Source organism: Haliaeetus leucocephalus, unplaced genomic scaffold, assembly GCF_000737465.1.
Source record: "Haliaeetus leucocephalus isolate CR32 unplaced genomic scaffold, Haliaeetus_leucocephalus-4.0 Scaffold159, whole genome shotgun sequence".
Lineage (NCBI taxonomy): Eukaryota > Metazoa > Chordata > Aves > Accipitriformes > Accipitridae > Haliaeetus > Haliaeetus leucocephalus.
This window is the reverse complement of record NW_010972595.1, coordinates 2,027,825-2,050,572: the sequence shown is the minus strand read 5'-3', so window position 1 is coordinate 2,050,572 and position 22,748 is coordinate 2,027,825. Positions and strand designations below refer to the sequence as shown.

General features: G+C 41.7%; 1 protein-coding gene across 1 annotated transcript in view; it reads right to left on the bottom strand.

Annotated features, from left to right (window-relative positions):
• Window positions 1–9,950: 9,950 nt before the first annotated feature.
• CMTM6 (CKLF-like MARVEL transmembrane domain containing 6) overlaps window positions 9,951–22,748 on the bottom strand; it is a 13,288-nt gene continuing 490 nt past the window's right edge. Inside the window, exons 2-4 of the mRNA XM_010562412.1 lie at window positions 17,075–17,251; window positions 16,069–16,167; window positions 9,951–14,589 (exon numbers count right to left, since the gene is read on the bottom strand). Of these exons, the coding sequence (XP_010560714.1) occupies window positions 14,440–14,589; window positions 16,069–16,167; window positions 17,075–17,251 (426 nt within the window). The 3' untranslated portion in view covers window positions 9,951–14,439. The remainder of the gene's footprint in view (window positions 14,590–16,068; window positions 16,168–17,074; window positions 17,252–22,748) is intronic.

Genomic DNA, 22,748 nt, shown 5'->3' with positions numbered 1-22,748 from the left:
TACTGTAAAGAAAGTTAACTATCTCAGCCAAAACCAGCACAGTCTGAAATTCTGCGTCAATACTGCTAAGTAATTTAATGGTCCTCTCAGAAAATTCTTTTTGTGCCTCATAGCAGATCATCATACATTGCCATTTGTTGACACCTGATATTTTTCTCTCATTCTAATATGTGTATCTTTACTTTGATTTTTTTTTTTTTTTTTGACAAGAGAAACTGGCCAACTGCTAAAGTGTCAAAAATTTTGAGTAAGTACTTGAAAACAACTGAGCAGATAACCTGGAAAGGCAGCAATCCCCCTCTTCATGGTGCACAGTTTCTGTGATTCTGCTTGCTGTTGCTTTTCACAAGTGCCCTATTTACAGCAACATAGAGCAGGAAACAATTTGAAAGCACTAAAGTCTGCTGTTTGTGGATGGAGATACACATATTCACTCCAAGATAAACTGCTTTGACATTAATATAGAGGATTATTCAAATAAAACTATATAATAGGGAGTTATAACATTATTAATTTCATATTGACAATTTTTTATTTCTTTACAATGTCCAACTTTGGCCTGCTTTTCTGCCCCATACCTTCAGATGACATATTTTGTGTTTGGTCAGAAATGGGTCACTTTTTTCTTTTTAACAACCTGAATTGAGCGTGCCTCAAAGGTTCTCTGGCTTAAGAGAACAGACATCCTTCTCAGCTAGAAATCCACTGTCAGCAGAGTCAGTGATGGTTCAGGCTTCCTTGCCCTGCCAGGCTGGGCAGGACTGGTCCAAAGGACATACATGACAAGGGACTTAATTCTGGGCACTTTGAGTGAAAATACCTGCAGAAGGTACACAGACACACATGTGTACACACACATATGTATTTTTTTGCAAGAGGGGTGCTTGATCACCAGTTCTCCTGCCAAGACTGACTTAACTACAGTTTTTGGAAACCAGCACTCTGACTTTAATTTGGAGTGACATGGTAGGTATTTAAGGATACAACCTCTTCTGTTCCCTCAGAGGAAAGAGAAGTGCTCTATTTCTCCTTCACCTCCCAAGATATCACCTCAGATGATTGATAGTAGGCACCTTCCTACAAGCTTTAACCCCTCTTGGCAATCCTGTGGGAAACCCATGTTCTGCTGCACACAGCATAAATGCAGCTGAGACCTCAGGGCTATGGTGGCTGTGGGGAGAAGCACCTGCTAAGAATTGGGGATGGACCCTGAGCTTGCTCTGAGGAAAAGGCTGTTTCCACTCTCTGCTGGAATGGTGTCCCCTCTCCTGGCACTACACTAGCATCTTTTTTTCAGCCTCCCACATCACTCTGTCACTTGTCAGCATGTGGGGGAAAAAAAAAAAAAAAATAGGGGGAATTTCATGCAGTCTGACAACCAAAGAATTTCTGAACTATGCTCTGTGATCATCCAAAGAATATGCTTTGCTGCAAGTGCACTTGTTCATATTGGATCAAGAGAAGTAAATTACAAGTTCCCTTTTGGTTTTTGTGCCTATCGACAGGTCTAAGGTATGCCTGCAGCTTTTTCTGTTAATGACAGTGCTGGTTCCATAGACCCACCAGATAGATACTCTTACTGCAGGATGCTTTCAGGCTGGAAAACTGACATCTCTGCTGCCAAAGCTTCCTCGCTTCCCCCAAATCCTCCTTGTGAAACATGTCTACCAAGAAAAGCACAGGTTTTGCTGGTATCACCAGCTCTACCGGCGGTCTTTGAGTGACAGCTCCGTCTGGCAGGGACTTTGGCACCTCACTACTGTAGTCGTGCCAGCAAAAGCGTTATAAGTTTCCTTTGGTGTCAACCTGGTTCTGAAAGCTCCATCTGTCTGCAACTTCGTCAAATATGGGATTCCAGCTGTTTTAGAAATAAACTATGTTTGCTATTTGGATAATGTAAAGGCTTTGAGAATCAGATTGTTGTCTTGCTCATTTTTTTCCTTCCTCTACTAGAGCAGTGACTTTCTCTCTGGGGAGTGTCAGAATACATCCTGTAACTGGAGGCCAAGAGGTAGGAGCCACAGAAAAAAAACATTCCCCTGCCATTGTGTTCGGATGTGCTGGTCTCTGACTATCCCACGCAAAAGTTGTCCATCCTCTTCAGCTTCAGGAAGAGTGTAGTATATCCCTTGAGCCAAAACAGGTAGAGTTTGGGGTTCAGTTTTACTGAAAGTTAAAATGTAAACATTGGGAGGAGAAAATAGGTAGTATAAACTGTTTCATGCTGCCAGAAAACTAAACCCTGATGTTTGAGCTCTGGGGGCTTGAGATAAGTTAGAGAGTGAATAGTGCTTTTGTCAGGTAGAAACTGGGAAGATGAGAAGGGGAAATGAAACTTTTAAAAAAAGAGGAAGGGTGGCTTTGAAAAGCTTGAGGACCACAGTACTGGATGAAGACACTGCAAGTTATGTGACAGCTTGCACACTTTTTCTGTTGCTCTGAAATGGTTGTGCTTTGCATTGTGTGAACTATGAAGGAATGGGTTCTTTGCTGCTAAAAAACTTTGGGAACAAATCACTATGTGGGGGATAGCAGGACACTAGGGTAATGATAACTTTTAATGAATGGGGTGAGGAGGCAGCAGTGTTGAGTGATGCTCCAGGGAAGAGGACTAGGAGCTTATTAGGACAAAAAAGGAGCAGGAGACAAGGAAGAGCAAGTACAAAAATTAGTAGCTTATGAGAGGAGGAACTACTGTGGGCACGTTATGCACTAATAGAAATGCTGGCAGATACGAACAGTTTCTGGCTGTGTCAGTACTTAAAGGGCAGACCTGCCTGGAGTAATGGAAAAGTCTCTCTTCTGCTTGCCTGCTATGTACACTTCATACCCTGTGTCTGGGATTTTCATGTTCTGCTAAAGCTGCAGGACGATGCATTAAACCTGACCGAGAGGCTGCGGAACATGCCATCAAATTGCCTCATGTTCTGCCCTATTTTAACTTATAATTGCTCAGGGCTCCACTGTTCTTAGAGACAGCACGGAGCAAAATGCTGCTGCTGAGCATGAGAGGCTGTGTGCTGGCCAGTGGCCTTGGCCATCCCTCTGGCTAGAGGCAAAAGTACAGACCTGCTTTTAGACTGAGTGCCACCTGAAAGCCAAGGAAAGCTGAGTTACGTATCACTGTGCCCTACTGATGAGCCTGACACTGGGCTGACATTCAGGAGGTGCTGCTGGTTGTGTGAGATGGGGAGAAGTGGGTACCAGAGAAATGGTCTGTGGGAGGCCCACGTCCTGTTCTTTGTGCTGGCAGAGATTTACACCCAGGTGTCAGGAGAGAGCCCTCACCAAAAAGCTCTAGGGTATTCTTAAGCAACCCTCCTGCTTAGGCTGTTTCAGTTCTCAGACTGGAGCACAGGTGCAGGTGCCATGCCCTTGGCTTTACTTTCGCTCCTTTGCAGATGCCCAGGGCTGCACGCTTGCGAGGCCATCCCGTTGGGAGCAGGCAGGTCTTGGTTTCGGTCCCTGGTCCCAGGGTTTGTTTAACCCTGCTACATGGAAGCAGGTTGGAAAGTCACACTGGTGCTTGTCATCTTCCTCTCCTAGAGAAGAAGGATTACTTTCCTCCAGTACAATGGCAGCTGAAAAACAGGAAAAGCAGTAAGTGCTATTGGCTACTCCTTCCTACGCCCGTCCCTTCTAGAGGTCACTGATTACCCACAGCTGGCTACTCCAGAGTTTGTTTCTATTCTACCCGTCCCTGAGTCCAGAGTCTGTCAGACTCGGCTAGTCCCCTGGGTCAGCACTGGTTTCTCATGGCCAGTATAGTAAGTATGCGCTGTTGTTGATTTCTAGGGACTGACCAGTATACAGTGGGTCCCACCACCGAGGAGCTTGCATCAAAAAAAAAAAAAAAAAAGCCCATATTTATAAACAACTGATGAAGTAGCTTCATATCTGCATTGGTTTACTGGGTTAATGACTTGCCCATTTATTAAGTATCAGACAGACAAGCTCTCATCACCTGCCTGGACCAGCCCCTCTGCCTCGGGGCAGTTGGCAAAAAAAAAAATATCTGTCTGCTTTTTGCCCTCTGCCAAATGTCTGTCTGAGCTGCACTGACACTGAAATTGAAGCTGTCTGGCCATGCCCAGAAGCGCACTTCACGCAGTTAGGAAGCTTGAAAGTTAGGAAAAAAAAAGGAAGAAAAAAAGGGGGTGGGGGGAAGAGTTGCAACATCACAGGAGTTTCCTGCCTCAAGAGCAAGGTGGCTGCTAAGACAAGCTTTCGCTTTTACATGAAGGCAGAATTTAGATACCAAAATCTTTGGCATTGTTCTGGCTTAGTACTGCGAAAGCTTGGCTTTAAGACACCAGTGTTGAATAGCCAAAGGCATGATATTGTGGCTGCTTGTTATGTGCTGGGGGGGCAGTAGTGTGATAGGGCTGATAACAAGGAGGCTGAGAGGCACCTTGCCTTTTGGGGTGTGTGGGGGGGAAATGAGGGCAGAGCTGGAAAAGAAAGTGCAGCTGAAGAAGCTAAAATCAAAGGGCCACTGCAGAGTAGCAGTGCTACGCGACATTTCCTGAGCGAGCAGCTCAGAACAGTGCTGTTCCTTGGGTTAATGTTTTCACATCGCTTCCTGAACACGATATGACCTCCAGCAGCACCTGGTTTTTGCATGTTGCTGAACTACAGCTTTACAGAAAGGCGCATAAGATAAATATTTTCAAAAGCAGTTTTGTCACTGGGTAAGTGCTAACTGGCTTTTGGGTGAGACTTGTGTTTGAGAAGAGCATGTCCTTCAGAGCACCAGCCAGCCATGAAGGCCAGAGCTTTTGAAGCAGGAGAAAGGCTTAGGACATAGATAAAATGACTTCAATTAAAATGCATTTTTGTGGATCCTGGCTTGAACCGAGTTAAATTCAAACTGCCCAAGATGTAGATTTCATATATTGCTCTTTAGATGTTTACAGACTTAGAATAACAGCAATGCACAAAGCAACCATTTGAAAGGAATAAACTGCAACCTCTAAAGCATTAGCGAAAGAGCAGCAGTCCTACCCTCCTCGCTGTGACGGGAAATTCAGCCAGCAGTGTGAAGTAACACAGGAAGGCACAGGCGTCCCAGTGCCAACGCTCGGTGCTACAAACCCCTGGGTTACTCTGGCCCTAAAATGAGTTCAGCCCTGCCTGGTGGGCAGAGGCACTGCCATGTACATCACCTTCAGAGCCCCTCTCACCTGTGACCCCAGAGAGCTGTGCCCGCAGGCTGGGACCGTGCAAAGGTAGACAGGCAGCTGTGCGGCAAACCAAGCACCTGGGGGAAAGAGGGAATAGCAGAGAAGAAAAGGAAGAGACCGACATGCTTTGTGCTTTGCGTGTGTGGGTACGTGTAGAAAAAAGTAATGTGTGGTGGTGAAGGAAACACCTGCATGTTTCTGTGGCTGATGAAGGGGCTACCAGAAAGACAAGAATATGACAGCTTTTGAAGTGGAGCTGGGGTGTGTATGGATGATGCGATAGGTCAAGCAGAGCAGTGGGGCAATTCTCCCCACAGGGGTGAATATCCCCAAGCCACAAAGGTAGAGTCATTGCTAAATTAAGTATGTCTGAGCCACTTGTTCTTCTCTTACATGTTTGCACTTGTGCAGGAAGAGCAACAGCAGACAAGCAGCCCTCGGCATAGGAGGAATTGTAGCAAGACTCTAGAAACCTTGGGAAAAAAAAAAAACTCACAGGTGTAGACTTAGAGCCACCTAAGCCTTAGGCAAACAAGGACAGACTAGGAAATTAGAGACAGCACTCATCCTGCACCTATTTTTACAGCCCAAAGAGAGTAAATACTATTCTCCAAGGGAAAAGCACAGTGTGTTTTGGAGCCTGTTTGCATGGGACTAGCCTCAATACCCAGCCATTCTCCCTTGCATATTCAATGAAGAAAGAGAAGAGCAAAAGTCACAGCAGCAGTGACTCAGAGTGCAGGACTTGCACCACCCCCCCACCCCCCCCATTCACCCCCTAGACGTGCCTCTTCCTGCATCAGCTACTGCGGTAGGAGGGGGTGGGGGGTGAGCTTGGCCTCCCGGCTGGAACATCTCAGGGTAGGACTGAGGAGATAGCCCTTCTACTTCCCCACGTGGAGTTGGGACAACACCCACCTCTTAATTCCAGCACTTGCATCTCAGCACTTAACAGAGCTAACGCGATAGCTGGGTGGATGGGTAGAGACCTGGCTAGGAGCTGTATATCACCTCAAAGTCTATAGCTAGCCAAAAGCATCCATTTGCAGCTTCCTTGTATTACATCTGCTAGCCAGCTGTGATGGTAGGGCATAATTCCCCCCCCCTCCCCCAGTACAGCCCTGCCAGCACACACAATTACACTAACACAACTTTCTTTTATTGAGATTATTGGGGATTGTATGAGGTGAACCAGTGCTGGTGGCTTCATACCACCATGAGTACGAATCAGAGCTCTGCTGGTATAATAACTCCTTTTAAATCAGAAGTGCTTTGTCCATCTAGCACAGTTTACTGTTATTTCTACATCTGTAAATCACTCTTGACATAAAACCTAATGATCTGCATCCCCCTTTTTCATGAACCCCTGCCAAACAAGAGCACAATGCTGCAGCTGTAGCTATTAAGCTGTGGTGGCAGCAAAGCACTCCATTAATACCTCATGCTCAGCAGTTTGTGATGCACGAGAGCTGAATAATTATGCCTTTGTTACCCTCAAATGAGAGGCACAATTGCCAGAAACAAGAATTTACAATTAAAAAACTGTATCAAGTCAAGGACAACATTTGTTCATTCATAAAACAAGCCTTTCTGAGCAAGAGGACTATGAGACAGAAAACAGGCTTACGTTAACGAGATGGTTGTTTCTGAAGCTGTATTGTACCCCCCTCAGACAGACCTCCATAGCCACTTTGTCCCAGCCGTTTTGAGAAACGAGCTGGCAGAGCTTTAGCCAAAGCTCTTGTTGCTATGATCTGCACTGGTAGGGGAAGTTTAGTTTTGATTTGAGGGACAGGGATGGGAAGCAGGGCTTTAACAATGTATCAATAACCACTGATCTGCAGCCTTTGAAACAGAGCAGACAGGCATAGAAGAGTGAAAATGGGTGTTGTGTTAACAATAAAAATAGAAGTGGTGAGAGTCTGTCCTCCTTTCTGAGGATGCCTAATTGCTCACACCAGGGTAGCAGCTCCACATCTTTGGTTAGTGGTGTGCAGAGACCACAGAACAATTAAGTAACTGTTCCTGCTTTACCTAAGCTCAACATGAACAGGGATTTCAGAATCATATCTGCCCTGATATTTTTGGAAAAGTGACAGCTGGTGCAAAGGAAGTAGTTAAAAGGAGGGCTGTAGTGCAGACAGAGTTGCATTATTTTGAGCAACATTCCACCATTCTCTGAGCAAGGGTAGGACATATGGTAATAAAAAATTTGTTATGCTTTTTTTCTTACAATAGCATGCTTTCAGTAAGTGCAAGTGAAGACTAAAAAGAGAGTTCTGAAGTACACCCCAAAATTAGCACTGCAGAATAGTACATGCTTTCATGCAGCACATCTAGCAACAGATACCTGACTGGGTATTTGCTGTCCTCATCTGGCCCATGAGTCATGCTACAGAAGAATGTGCTTATGCTGTCACCTCCTTGTGAAGCCCTGACTCTCACCTCAGGACTTGCCAACTTCAAAACGGCCAAGACTGTTTTATTTTCCCAGTCCTGTTCTAATATTTAGCCAAGAGATAATAGGTCATAAGAAACAAACTGAATGAGTGATCAGGATAGGCAGGCTGGTCAAAGCAAGTGTCTCTGGGGTGCCTGGAGAGGACTGGAATTGCAAGAGGCCCCGTCTGGCATGCTTTACAGCTATGTGTGCCTACATTTCTGTCTGTGGACCCTGATTTTTTTTCCAGCGTGCATAATTTGCATTTTTGGATAATAAGCTTCTCTCATTTAACTTCTCGAGAGACCAGGAAATGCTCAGATACTCCCCATTCCTTTGTTCTCCCACCCATGATCCACAGACCTTTCATTGAAAACCACAGCATAGTACAGACCACAAAAATCTTCAAAGGCACTGTACAGTGTTATAGGTGCAGATGTAGACATGCAGCTGAAGCTTGACTTTGTAATAAAAAGGAATTTCTAAAAACATCTCTTGACAGGTAACAAAACAAAAGGAATATAAGTAAAACCCTTTCAAACCGCTTAGCTAAAGGATCTCCTTGAGAAAACATTGATCTGATTGTATTATCAAAAAACCTTCAGGCTACATTTTGACAAATAACCAAATGGTTGGAAACAGTATCACTAAAACGCACTGTTCAATTTATAGCCACACTGACAAAAGAAGAGGGCAAGGGGGCTTCAACTCCACTGAAAATACAGGTGGAAAGAGGGCGAAGTCCTCCAGACCAAATAATTTCAATCACAGGATCGCCTTTGCCCTCTTGTGGGCAAACTTTTCTCTTGCAGCTTCTCAGCAGATCCTGTGCAGACAACCGCACCGTGCAGACGCCGCGAACAGGATGCAAAAGCATTGCTGGCCTTCCTTGTGCTCCCTTTAGCAGGCAAAGAATAGCTATTCTGAATGCAAAGAGAAATCAAACCCCAAACCCAGCCAAGTAGTTAACCTTGCTTAGTTCCTGCACGACAGCACGAAGGAGGCTGTGTGATAAAGCAGGTGGCCGGTCGTGCTCCTTGCTATAAGGAGAAAGCCCACCTGAAAGCAAGGAAACACCTACGTGCCTTGAACAACGGACATGCAGGCAGCAGTGACCAGGAAAGCCACAGACTACCAGCCTATAGTCTGCCCTGCTGCGCTATTCTCACACTTTACAGTAAACTAACTTGGATTATGCTCCTGAGAAAGGAGCCGTCATGATTCTAGCAATAACATGACTTAAACTGTGTGGTCATGCTCCAAATTATTAAATCTTTATTCATCTTTCTTAGGACTTCTGAATTTTCTCATGCTGTGTAAATCCACCACTGACGTACCCTTTTAATACAACATTTTGCCTCAATTGTTTTCTTGCATCTAGTTTTCAAATGTAATTAAAAGCATTAAAGACCTTTTTCCCTTATGAATCCTTATGGTTACACTCATCTCTGGCAACTTCATCAAAGAGACAATTTCACTTTTAACGTTATGATATAAAGAAAAATATACCGTGGCTTTCCAATTTCAGTGCTGGCAATGAAGAAAGTGCCATTCTCCTCCTGTTTACAAGATGACCACAAGGTAATAAGCAATCTGTAGGATTATGAAACAAAAAAGCTACCCTGCCAGAAAGCATGCAGGTTTATTTCCTTTTCCTCACCCCCTACCACTGACAATCAGACAAACATTTTTAAAGGATCCGGTGGCTCCCCCTCAACCAAGTAACTGTCACCTGCATTTTTCTACACCAGAAGAAACTCTTTGCTCTTAACACTTTTTGCTAGTTTGTGCTCCTTCCTTCAACAAAGTCTGCCACTATTTTTTTCTAGCTCCAAGTAATCAAGACAGTAGGAAAGCAGCACTTGAATTATGCTTGTCGCAGTAACCTACAGACCACAGTAGGTGTAAAGGCTATTGCAGACTAATTTGGTGGGACCCTATGGTAAGAGGCAATACTGACCTTATCGGACCTTCCCCCTGGAAACCTGCAGTGACAATATCCAGCTTTGCAAGCTGGACCCTCTTCCCCAGTAACATGCAAACACAATGCAAGCTCTTTCCTCCAAACTAGGAACAAAGAATGATGTTATTTCCTATGGTTGGCTCAAGGAGAACTACACAGCGACACCAAATCATAGCAGCAGAAATGAGAAACGCTTATTTACTAATATTTTATTTAAAAAAATGGTTACAAAATATGTTAGAAAGTTCTTAAGACCAAAAAAGCATAGTACATTAAAAAAAGACCACAGGTTTAAAATGGAAAAATATTTAGGCATTTCCAAATTATTTAAATGGAAATTCAAGGCAACACTGGCAACAAGACTGTATAAAATTTTTATTTTATATATATAAAACCACTGCATTATTATCCTGATTTAATAATCATTAAAAATCACTTAAATTCTCAAAGGTATTAAAAGTGATATAGTTCTGAACAGCATAGTTTACTATCTAGAGAACTGCTTATGTTTACAGCAATAGACTAAAACAAAGATGAATTTCCATCTTAAAGGCACTACCAGCATCTTGATTTGTTACAATTTTATATATAACTTTTCAAACATTTCACCAAGTGTGTATTTCCCTTCAGTGTAGAAAGCTTGGTATTTTTATTGCACAAATTTGAACAAGGATCACCGTGACAGCCATTATGCAAAAACATCTTGTGCAGAGCTCAGAATTGTGTGAGATAGCTCACTGCTTTTTCAAGTTGGAGGATGCAAACGTAGAACTCAACTGTAACAGACCACAAGCCTTCCCCACTATTTTTAAGCACAGAGTGCAAGCAAGAAGGCACAATTTCTTCACATATTTAGAACACAAAGGGCACTGGTAGCATTGTGATTTTAATGTGGGCTAAACACCAAACACAAAAATGAACATTCACAATCTACACAACACACGTGCAGATTTTCAGAGGAGAAACTCACAGTCCAGCCACTTAACAACAAGTCCTCACATGTCCTGGAGAATCCTCTGCACTGATTCTCAAGGCGCTGTAAACAAAGCCTGAAAGTGGGTGCAGAGCCTTTAAATATTTTTGGATGGGCTCAACTGGAAAAGACGAAAGCTTTTAATGTGTCTGAGCAGGCTCGCAACACCACTGCCAAGCACCATGGTGAAGAAGGGAGAAGACAATCCCCAGGTAGATGTACTGGGCCAGTTGCTTCTTTTCACAGGTTTTACTGCCAGTTAAGATTGTACAGAGATGGTTACTTTGCAAACAGAAGAAGAAATTTAAGGCAGTTGCTTGTAACAGCACTTCTGCCAGAGCTCTAACCACTCTCCTGAACAATCCCTAAACCACTTGAGTCAAAATCAGCCACCTTAATTTAAGCAATTTAAATAGCTGGTTTAAATAAAGTAGGCTGATTTCATCAGAAGCAGGCTGGGAAACAAGCAGTCTGCTTTGCTGACAGAGCACGGGAGGGGTAAGAGACATCCAGCCACACATGCAGAGCTCCTGCAAAACCAGATGTTTAATCCAGCTCCAATGCCATTCTCTGGGATCAATCTAATTAAAAGACAGACACTCAAAGCCTGGATCTGACACCAGAAGCATCAAAGGGGGCACATTAAGACTGCAGGAGACCAGTCTGCTCAGCCACTGCAGCAAGGAAGTCTGTCCCCTATCTAGCCTGTGAGGGCAGAAGAGCCAGGAGGGACACACACACACCTGCCCCTTTACCTTAGGAAGCTGATACAGCAGTTAAGGAAATGACCCCACAGAAGCGGAGAACAGCACACACACTAGCAAACCTGCTTCTCAACTATTTTAAAACATAGGAAAAAGAACACCTCATACTTAATAAGCCTAGGATTAATAGTACCACCATGCAGAAACTGCTTTGCTAGCCAACAACTGGTTTGGAAGCAACTATTTAGCAATTGTCTTGAACCTATAACCAATATGTGACTTGCTTGTAGTATTAAACTACTATGTGACAGATTAATGCCAGCTAAACAGCATCTGGAGTGGAGCAATATGTATTGTTGTAAAGAACAGCAGGACTCTTCCTATTAGTAAGCTCCTGTGATATACAGGAAAACAACTAACCAGTTTCCCAAAGACTACTGTTCGTTGTTTTCATTAGCTGCTGGCAACACTTGCATCCCTTTTAGTCAGAGATGGAATCTGATCCTCCAATCTATGCATGGATCGTTCAGTTGGTGAAAGAATGGGTATAAACTACCTACTTGGAACAGCTAAAATGAAAATGAAAAACATGCCAAAACACCCTCACTCTAACAACCCAAAAACATGCCAGGGATGCCAGCATGTATGTAGTAAGAGAATCCATCAAACTGCTCTGCAAAGGTTGGCAGTATGCTTCAAAAGGCCTAATAGTCAGATCATGGGAGTCAGGAGATCTCAGTCAAAGTCACTTCTTCTAACACCAACTCCTTGTGGCACTTTTTCATAAAGGTAACTTGCTCTGTATTTCAGTTTCTCTCTGAAGTGTCAACAGTAGGTACCATAGATAGGGAGGCTGAGGCAGAGAGATGACTTTACAGATCCCTGTCAGTACCACTATTTCCAATTCAGGAATGGACACCAATAACAAAGCACTTAAGGGGAGAAAAGTCTATAGAAAAAGCAACCAAAACCCAGAACTCTATTCACATATTTTCAAGCTGAGAAAAATTACAAGAAAAATTACCTTACAATAAAAGTCTTGTCATGGTGCTGCATTGCTTAATAAATACCAGCAGCAGAGTGTTACTCTTACACTATATTTACTGCTTTTAATTATAGATCAAGGTTTAGAGACTATAGACGTTTTGATGTGAAAACAAATTCAGTAGAATCCTGGGCAATAAAAAAAAAAAAAAAGAAAAAACCTCTTAGAATATTAATCATAGATATGGACATGATCCCCAAAGTAAAACATTGCAAATCATAGCAGAAATATTTTTCGTTATGGCAAGCTTCACATCACCAGTAACACTGCTTGTAAATGAAACATCTCTAATCTACCCAGTTTTCGGAGACAGCTACAGCAAGCTTGGTACACCCAGACTGAGATCAGGTTTTAGTGCAAATGGACACTAATAAATACAAGGGAAAAAAAAAAAAAAGCCAGTCCAAAAACCATTTCTTCTTTGCAAAGCAGGAAATGCTATGAAGCAAAGTATGTCTTTTATGCATGGCTCTGAAACCAAGCTACAGCTTAAACTTGATGCTTCACACCACCTGTCAAAATTTTACATCCTCCAAGCAAAGTGTAGTGTTAGGCTTAAGTCTCAGAGCTTAGAGAGAGTACATCACAAACTCACATTCATCAGAAAGTGGCAGCACTGGGAAAAAACTCTGACCTTCTTTTACAGTTCTTTGTCCTACAACAGCTTCCTCATCCTTTTCCAAATACAGCTTTCTCAGCCAATTTCTGGAGGGCTTAGTCTCAGCGCTGTCACAACAGGTTACAGGACTATAAATTTGTCAGACTAGGGTATTGATGAAATGGGAGTTAATGCCTGGAAGACACGGCAAATGTCATGAGCACTCAAACAAGAATTGTTTTTGCATAATCAGCTTTTTCTCATTTGCTTTGGTATTTTGGACATCTCCTGGCTTACAGCAATTTGCTTTACTTTTGAAGGCTCTCCTCTTCAGTGAGGTCTAGCAGTCTTGCTTCTACCTCAGACATTTGAAAAATGCCTTTTCACCACTCCATTTCTTTTACAGCCATCGACATCTGGTCCGATATGTCCGTCACTTGTCTGCTATGTGTTGCATCAGTAGTGTTTCTTACAGTCATACAGCCTGTCGCTTTTAAGACACATCAAGGGTACAAGTGCTAATTTACCCATTTACCAGCTGCCTTAGTAGCAAGAAGTCTCAAGCTAGTGCCCTATTTATAAACAAAGAAAATGGTGGGGTCCATAACCATTCTGGCAATACTTACCATTAACTATGCATAAACAAGCTGCATATGGTATTAACCCTGCAAGTAATATTCACCAGGATAGTATTAACCCTGCAAGTAATATTCACCAGGATAGTACCAACGCGCTGTAACATTTTTCCCATTGATGTTCAGATCGCCACTTTTTGGGTTACTTTGTGAAAATATTTGTTCTTCATCTTTTTCCTCTCACAGCTGGCTTTTCAAGTTTCTTCCTGCAACTTCTATAGCTTTCAAAACAATCTGAAAGAAGATTCTGGAGCACAAGTGCAAACTTTGATGATCATGGGGTGCAAACTGTCTCCTTAATATACCATTACATTAGCCCCCCCCTAAAAACCCTACACTCGCTATTCCATTAAACTGATCTCCACAGACAGAACTGAGACATATGAATAGTAAAACCAAAACAAAGCCCCTTATGTAAGGATAAGCATTTCTGTTAGGCTCCAATTAGGTATCCCTTTTACATTCACAGTTTGACCAATAAGTACAAGAAGGAATTCTGCTGTACTAATCTATAACTCATAACAGAATGATCTGGTCCATTTATACAGAAAGTATCTTTAGGTTATAGCTCAGAATTTATACATCACACATTAATCTTTATTAGTCACCTCTGTCAAAATCAAATCAGCACTCTGTTGTCCTTAAGTTATTCTACTTAGACAAAAGTCTTTTTAGTGTGTGTCACCTGGAGAGGTAGCAGGACCAGTTATTAAGCAGAACCAGTTACCTTAGAAAATTATGCTCAAGATGCCATTACTTGACCTAAGGACCTATAAAAATTTGTGATGAGCAATGTGTACAAAATTGGTTAGAAGGGAGACAGAAGATGTTACCTACAGCGCACTGAAGGTTCATTTTAGTTTGCTCCATTCAAAAAGAATGACATAATTCCAGAAAGTTAGCTTTGTTTATTCAGTGGCTGATTTTCTGTGTAACTCTGACCATTGCCAGGATTTTCAGAGGATCCGTTGACATTTTGTTTCTGACTGTGAAACCACTCTATAATAATTTCAGCTGAAAATGCACCACTTGCAAGAAATCCAAACACCTGTGAAAGTGAAAGGAATATATAATTTTTAAATGTACAAACATTGTCTGGAGAGATTTGCTGGACAATTTACATACATTAATAACGCTTATATATAAAGTTTCCAGTCCTCCTTAAATCGGTAGTTCAATTTAAATTACAAACAGATCAGAAATCATAATTCTAGCACATGTAATGCAAAAGTTTTTACAGTTCTCATTCTCTTAATCAAGTGTGAACCATACAATATGTTCTAAAGAACCATTAATAGTAAAAGTATATTCATTTTATTGCAAAACTTAGTTATTAAAGAAGCATGGCATTGGTGGTATAGCAGAATATTTATCCGAGAGATGGCTGCTGATTAAAGGGACTAAGTGAATAACAGTAACATGTGGAAGGTGAAGGGAGATAAGATCCACAGAGCCTAAGCAAGTTCTTACTGGGTCAGCAAGGGGGGATGAAATGACATTTCGTTAATGACATTTCATTATTAGTCATAGCAAGATAGTGTAAGGAGAAGGTTGTTTTTAGCAGCTTCTATCAAACAAGGATACACACACGTGCCTTATTCTAACTTTTATGTAAATTTCACACAACTGGTTTGGGCCAAAGCAATTTGACACTAGTAAGTCTTAAATCACAATAGTTGGGGTTTTTTTCTAACTCCAGAAAAAAAAACTTGAAAGACTTTATACTCAAACCATTATGTTTGAATATATCAACATCACAGAAGATGACTATACAAAAGTGTGTTTCTCTAATAGCTTGTGCTGCCTGTGGAACAGAATTATTTTGCTTTCTTTCCTAACTCATTTTTTCTCATCCAAGAATAAAATAAAAATTTTATCTTTTAAACTCACATATTCACAATTCCAAGGTTATTCAAAAGAAGTGCCAAATGAGTGAGGAATTATGAGATCCACAGCATCCCAAAGCCTCTTCAGTGTCCCCTGGGAGATGCATGCCCTGTTGCACTTCTATTTCTGTCACTGAGGAAACTGCTGCTCTTACTGCAGCCTTTGCAAGTCAGCATTCCTCACATATGCTTTATAATGCCTGGTAAAAGGCATGGTTTCTTGCTGACTTTGTGAGGAGGTAGCATTATGAAAGGACAATTGAGGAAAAAAGTAGGCATTTCAGATATCAGAGAACTGGGGAAGCTGTGAGAGATGGAAGCATCAAAACAGTGACAGACAGGGAATAACACAGAGCCAAGGCAGTGAAGTCTGAGGAACCCAGAAGCAAGCCACCAAACACTGGGGAGCTGCAAGTGCATGCAGAGCTTTCCAGCAATCCTGAGGAATGCCTGCTCTTTGGATTTCCTGCGGTTAAGTTTCTGGAAGGTCTTAAAAATAGCTAATTCCTCCTGAAACATCACAATGCACTGAATTCTGTTCCCTACCCAGTTTCTTCCCTGCAAATTCAGTGAGGTTTAGAGGGCAGAGAAATTCACATACAAGATAAACACAAAGTAAATGATGCAATTTTAAGACTTACGCATGCAGCATTTTCAACAGCAGACCCAGAGCTGGTCGCAGCAAGCACTATTGATGCTAACAGAAAACAGACAGCTATGGCTCGCATGGTCCATAAATTCTGCAAATATAAAAAAATGAATGTTATAGAATTGTAGATATACTACCTGAAAAAGAACACGCATCATAACAGCAGCTGAGTTAATCTGCCAGTGAATTTATACTTGGAAACTTTGATGATAGTCGGAGCTTCAGAAAATATATTGTACAGCTATATTCCGAACAACATTCAACACAATCAACTATTTAAAAGAGTCTGCATGACATACTCCCCTGTTTTTGTTTTCTTTAAGTATTTCATTCATTTCACCTAACTTTTTTCACAATCAAATTCAAGCTCAGGTCAACCACGCTAGCATTATTCCCTATGCAAAACATATGGGAAATCAGAGACGTGTAAGTAAATGTGTTCATTCAAATCTCTTACTACACTCCCCTATCTGTACCTTCATGTAAAAAACCTACTGTTTGCTCTGAAGACAAATAGGAAGGGACACTCATAAGACAGTGTAATATTCTTACTGACTTTACAGAGCAACTTTGTGCCACTGCTGGATCTTCTGAAATATAAAAGCATAAACTGTAATGAGTATGATTATTACCAAAAGGGAGGTAGGCTACACCCAGTAGGAAAATAGATAGGGTAAACAGGCAAGTTACAAGTACCATGCTGGCAGTAAACTGTGTTCCGTATACGTACATATATGCAATGACTACACAGTAGTATTAGTCTGTGTGAAAGACTTTCACACAAGTTCTGAAATCCTGCAGGTAACCAACATGACAATTTTGGAAAAAGTTGTTAATATAAAAGGAACTCTCAAAGTTGACTCATTTTTTAACTATAAGCTACTTTAATCTACCCTTTAAATAAAGGAGATTCATTCTGTGTAGCCTTTTTACTCCACAGTAGTCTTTAAGCACTTACAAGAAATGGTTTGTTTAAAAAAAAAAAAAAAAATCCTTACCACTGTCTGTACTTTATCTTCCCCAAATGTTTCATATACATCAGTGCAATACACACACAGGATCAGAAGGCTCAAAAGAAAGGCACTGCAGCTTGTGAATTCGAAGAAGTAAAGTCCACCACACTTGATACAATCCTCCACAATTTCTTCACAAATAACAGCCAGAAGAGAGAGAATCTGTAAACAAAGAACATGCTTGAGTTGGATCAAGTCTCTTAATATCTTCAGCAAATAGACATCTCTGATATGAACGTTAATAAAGACAGCTGTAAGAAAAATCCTCACTCTACAAAGAACCCGGTAACATTTTGCACTATTTTCTTACAGGCAGAAATAATCACAGTGACGTGGTTTACACTTGCTGTTAAAAGTTGGTCAATAAACTACACTCAGGTAAGCTGAGCACACACCGCCAAATACAGGCTTCTTGATTAGGCAGTCAAGATTCCTGATTTGTGGTTTTGTGCAATTGCCAGTTGGAAGCAGACAGGGCAGACAGCGTGGAGAGCGCACATCCCACTCAGAACGAGCAAAAATACTATTGCTTACTACTTACAACTGCACTTAATTTTAAATGCATTTGGGTTCAGGGCAGAGGGGGGAAATGGATGGCATTGACACAGTCAGCTACCTCCCTGAATGTTTACAGCTGACGTTACCTCCCTTAATAAAACTTCAGAGAAAGTGCATGTAGCTAATAGCTCATGTGCTTATGACCCAGTAACAACAGAAGCTCAGCTGTACTTGTAGGAACCAAAACTTTAAACTACGTTTAACTATGTTGGACAGTGCTTAATCTATGTAGAAGCTTACGTTCACCTTCCTGCCAGATTATATTTTGAGGAAAGAACGTGAGTTAATTCCTGTACAGTCACCATAAACCTGCTGCTGGATTTTCTACTATTTTATTGTACAAGAAAGAATACTGCTTTATTTAAATGTTCTCTCATTTTGGCTACTTCCTGCTAATTTCCTTCACCCCATAAATTTGACACAGCATTACAGATCCTTGTACTAAGGAGTTCACCAAATTAAAACGAAACCATTAGTAGGAATCAGATGCAGTCATAAAATTGAGACTGACAGAAGGATGATGATCATATTTTTAGTAAGAGTATATGGGCAATAATGAGGTTGACAGTTCTTCTTTAAAAAAGTAAAAAATAAAATTCTAAAATTCAGAACTCTTCTTGGAAAACAACCACCAGCCTTTGGTTTCGGTTTTCTGACAGTAAAAATAAGAACAATAATTTAGCACCTGGGAACTGTAAATTCCCCCTGCTAAGCCAGACCTCATAGGGGTACTTCAAAGCATCATGGTTTGAAAACACTGCAGTCATATAAAGTAAACAGGATCTCAGAAAGGGAAAGAACTGGAGCTGGGCAACTGCAATGTTACTATCAGGCCTCCACATACTTCCCTTCTCTTTCGCAGCGGCTGGCAAGGCAAACTTCTCAGCAGCCTTTGCACCTAAAACAGTGACTACAATGGCTGTCCGAAGAATGTTTTGAACTCTGAATTTCCAATTTTTAAGTATTTTTTTGCATTTCAAAAGATTTGCTTACAGCTGCATCCAATGACTCTCAATTTCACATTTTTCACAAGGTCAGCTAAAGTGTGAGATACATTTTCATGCATAGTTCTAGCTTTTTTTATCAGCACTGAAAACTGAATGCCATCACTTTCACCTGGGATGAAACAGAACAGAAAGGAAATAAACCTGTCCTTAAAAGAATTTATAAGCTCAGATAACCATAATATGACCTAAATAACTGAAAAAAACCTCTCTGCTGAGTGTACAAACAAGTAGAACAAAATCCCACTCAAAGAGAGCTTAGCTATAAAGCGTTCAGTGTCAAATAAGTGAGATTTACCAAGCGGAGTCCTATGTGGGACTTGTCCAAGTCAATATTCAATTTTTTATTAATAAGCTGAATAACAAAAGAGAGTACATCATTAAAAAAAGCTTTGGCTTGAAGAACTTTAATCAAAGTAGTGTATCAACAGCACATTTATAAGCTGCCAGAGAGTTCTGCTTGGATTTCTTAACTTACTTCTTGATATCACTCTGAGAAACAAAAGGGATTACTCTGTTGTCCTACTACAAAAAAAAAAGAATACTTTTAAATACCACTAAAAGAGTAGCTCCTAATTTCAGCTTATATAGTTACAGCTATATAACATAGCAAGAAGTTTTTACTAGTATTAGCCAGAAGATTATCGTCTCTATTATTCATCTGCATTTTAGTAACATCCTGCTATTAGATACAGCATAAATATATGAGCCACTTAAAAAAAGCCAGGAGATTCCACATTTCATTCAGTTTCCCAAGAACTGTTCTGCTGGAGATCCAACTTCATCTGTCAGCATTAGTCCTGGGATGAGCGCAGACCTCTACAGGCTTACATGAAGCAGTCAACGCTCCTTCTGTTTTGTTTTTTATATCTGCCTTCTCCACACCAATCCCATGGAGAATCCCTAGCAGCTGATGCCCAGAATATCACTACTGCTTTTGTCTGAGCTGTCAATAACAACTGAAGAGGGGCAGTTCCTCATTTTCTGGACAGCTAAACCTTCTGGGCAGAGCTTCTTTCACCCTGAAGCCCAGGGTAACGCCTGAAGACAAAAGCAGGCAGCCGCCACCTTCCTTCCCTCTTGCCCAGAGCCCTGCACTGTGGATGCAGCACCAGTGTTAGTGGGCAGGCAGAGATTACCCAGCAGGTAGGTCAGGGCACAGTTCGGAGCAAGCAAGGGCTGCAGAGGAGTGCACAGGGACACAGACAGCCTGGCACCAGGCTTGCTGGTTCCTGCAGGAAAATCCACACCTCGCCATATGCATGCACTGCTTGCTGTAAAGGGAAAAGCATCGTTGGAGATACAGTTTTTAACGTCTTTTTAAAAATTATTAGTCCTAACTGTCCATATGTACACCAGAAATTAAACATCTTCATCTGTGCCTTACCAGCAAGAAGTTATTCATTACTACCAACATTACTGTTAGAAGTTTCTACACAAGTGTCAAGTTTCTAAAGTAGATTTAATAACTGAAAGGCTACAAAAGAATGCTACGAAAAAAAAGCAGATCAATGAACTTTCCAACAGGCCTGTGAAAATGCTCAGCAGTTTCTAGTACAAAATCTTCTAATTGAGATGGGTGCACATATTAATTCTGTAGGTCTCCTCAATCAGGGCTAATATAGGAAGTGAACAGCTCAGAAAAAGAGCAGATGTTTAAGACTGAATAACCAAAATGCCCTAACTGGAAAGGAAAATTGTAAGAGTGAAACAATAGTTGATGACAGGTATTTCTGTTTTAGATAAGAATTCATTTCTATCTCAGTCTTGGCACAATATGCGCTGTGCCATTTACCTGTGTGCAGAATCTGAACCAGTCATAGACTAAAAAAACCATTCCACCTATATATAAAAAAACCCCAACAAACAGTCTAGAAACCCACGCAATAAGCATGCCTCCCAGCATCCTTTTGGCAGTTACATTTTCCTTATTTCATTTGCCCAAAAAGCTTTAAAAAACAGACTAAGATTACAATGTATGGCATTATTAATCGGAAGAAAAGCATTTCTAAGGTCTAGAAACCAGTTTTCTGCAGGTCAGTTCACAGTATTTTGTGAAACACTTGATCACTTCTATAATGAAGACAGCTGATTTTCTGAGTGCAAGACCCTGTTTAGCAGTCCACACCAGTGCTTATCAGTGCATAATTCCAATAACAACCACTACTGTAACACAAGGCTGATAGATGATAATGACCATCACCATCACTGGCACTTCCAAAAATCAACACTTTCCCAAAACAGGAACATTTTTCTTCCTGCAGATACTGAGGCTTCCACCTTGAGGAACTTCTGGGGCTCGTTCAAAGTGTTTTGACAAAGAACTCCAAGATCTGTGCATTTTGATAAAGGGATGCAAAAGGGGAAGGAAAAAATGTTGGAAATTAGGAAGGTGAATGACGGTAACTCCATTTTCTTCTTCCTCTCATTGAAGGACAGGTACAGACCATAAACTGCTAATTCTTTAGAAGCATATCAAGCAGCTACCCATCCTGTTTAGGATAATCATAATTTTCCTTTTTCCTACCTAGAAAGCTTTTTAAATAATGCCTCTGTTCAGGTAAACAGTTTAAGACTTTGGTACACCAGTAAATTTGCCTATGTAATGGTTTATTTTAGTTGGTGAACCTACTTCTATAAATGATCTGCTTGTCTGGGAGCAACAGCCAGCAGATCCTACTTTATTAATTTCCAGTAGATGAAGTAAAAGTTTATGTCCTACTATACTTATTTATTTAAAGCCTTCTTGGGTGTGATTTATTTTTAAACACTCTTAGAAAACATTGTTTTTGGCAGCGCTACTGTTACCTTTACCACCACTCAAGAATCTTAGAATGTTTCTGGTTGAGGGTTTTTACTGTGTGCGAAACAAAGGTTAAAAAACAAACGTTGTCTTTTCTGCAATGATGAAATAATGAGAAAGGGTTGGAAATCACCTACAATTCCCATGAGCATGAGACATCTGACTAAAAAGCCACTTTGTTGGCTGGAAAACATACCCTGACACACATTTACAGTCAGCTGCCCTTTCCCACTGTCAGTTTCACTACCTCTCTGCCAGTACTTAAGAATGATGCTCCTCCCATCCTTATCACACTGGCACATTTTGGAAGAGCCCATCACGGAGCGTAGACCAAATGGGAGTCTGAATCACACACTCAACTGCTGAATGTGTTCGGGAATAACGTTACACGTAGCAAAACGCAAGCAGAATATAAGCCTTCTATTTCCTGGTGGGCACAGGACTGCCCAACACGAAGTGATGCACTGCGATGTCTCATGCTAATAGGCCACCATCAACACTGCACATTTCTAGTGCAATTTTCTACCATGAATCACAGAAGAAATGAGCGCTCCGACTTTAGCACAGGCAGTGCAGCCTCATAAACTTACAAAGGGGCTGCAGGGGCGGCAGAAGAGGGAGGTCGGATCTGATGACCCAGCAAGCCCTTCCCAGTTCTACTGCCCTACCTTGAGGTTCAACCAAAGGCTTCTACCTCCTGTTCTCATCCAATGTGGCCCTCAGAAGAAAATACTAAGTTTCCTGTGAGGCTTCGCTCTGATTTTTAACCTTAATGACAGCAGGCAGGTGAACCACACAGGCTGCAGCACCAAACCTCGGTCGCATGACACACGCAACCATCAGATGTCAGCACCTGCTCCCGGAGCTGGAACACGAAAAAGGAACACGGCTGTTACTTCCCCACCATAAAATAATCTGAACCTGTACAGACGATGGTATTGTAAGACACCATGCCAGCTTTCCAGCTGCGTTACAAGTCTGCGCAGCTTTAGCGACGAAGAGCAGAGGCCGGCTCTGCCTGTGGTACCTCTGAAGTCAGGCTTTCGGGTGGAGCGAGCCCCTTCCCGACCGACAGAAACGACTCCCCTGAAGCCTGCGTACGGCCGTCGCCCCCAGCCCGCGCTTTGCCACTGAAGAGTTGAGTTTTTTTTAAGAGGCGGGTTTTTAGGATTGCCCCAAAGCCGGAGGTCATGATAACACGGGCATTTCTGTACCGAAGGTGCGCTTTCGGCAAGCGGGGACATCTGTAAAGGACGCGGGCGACAGCCGGCGGCGCGGCAGCAGCTGCTCGCCC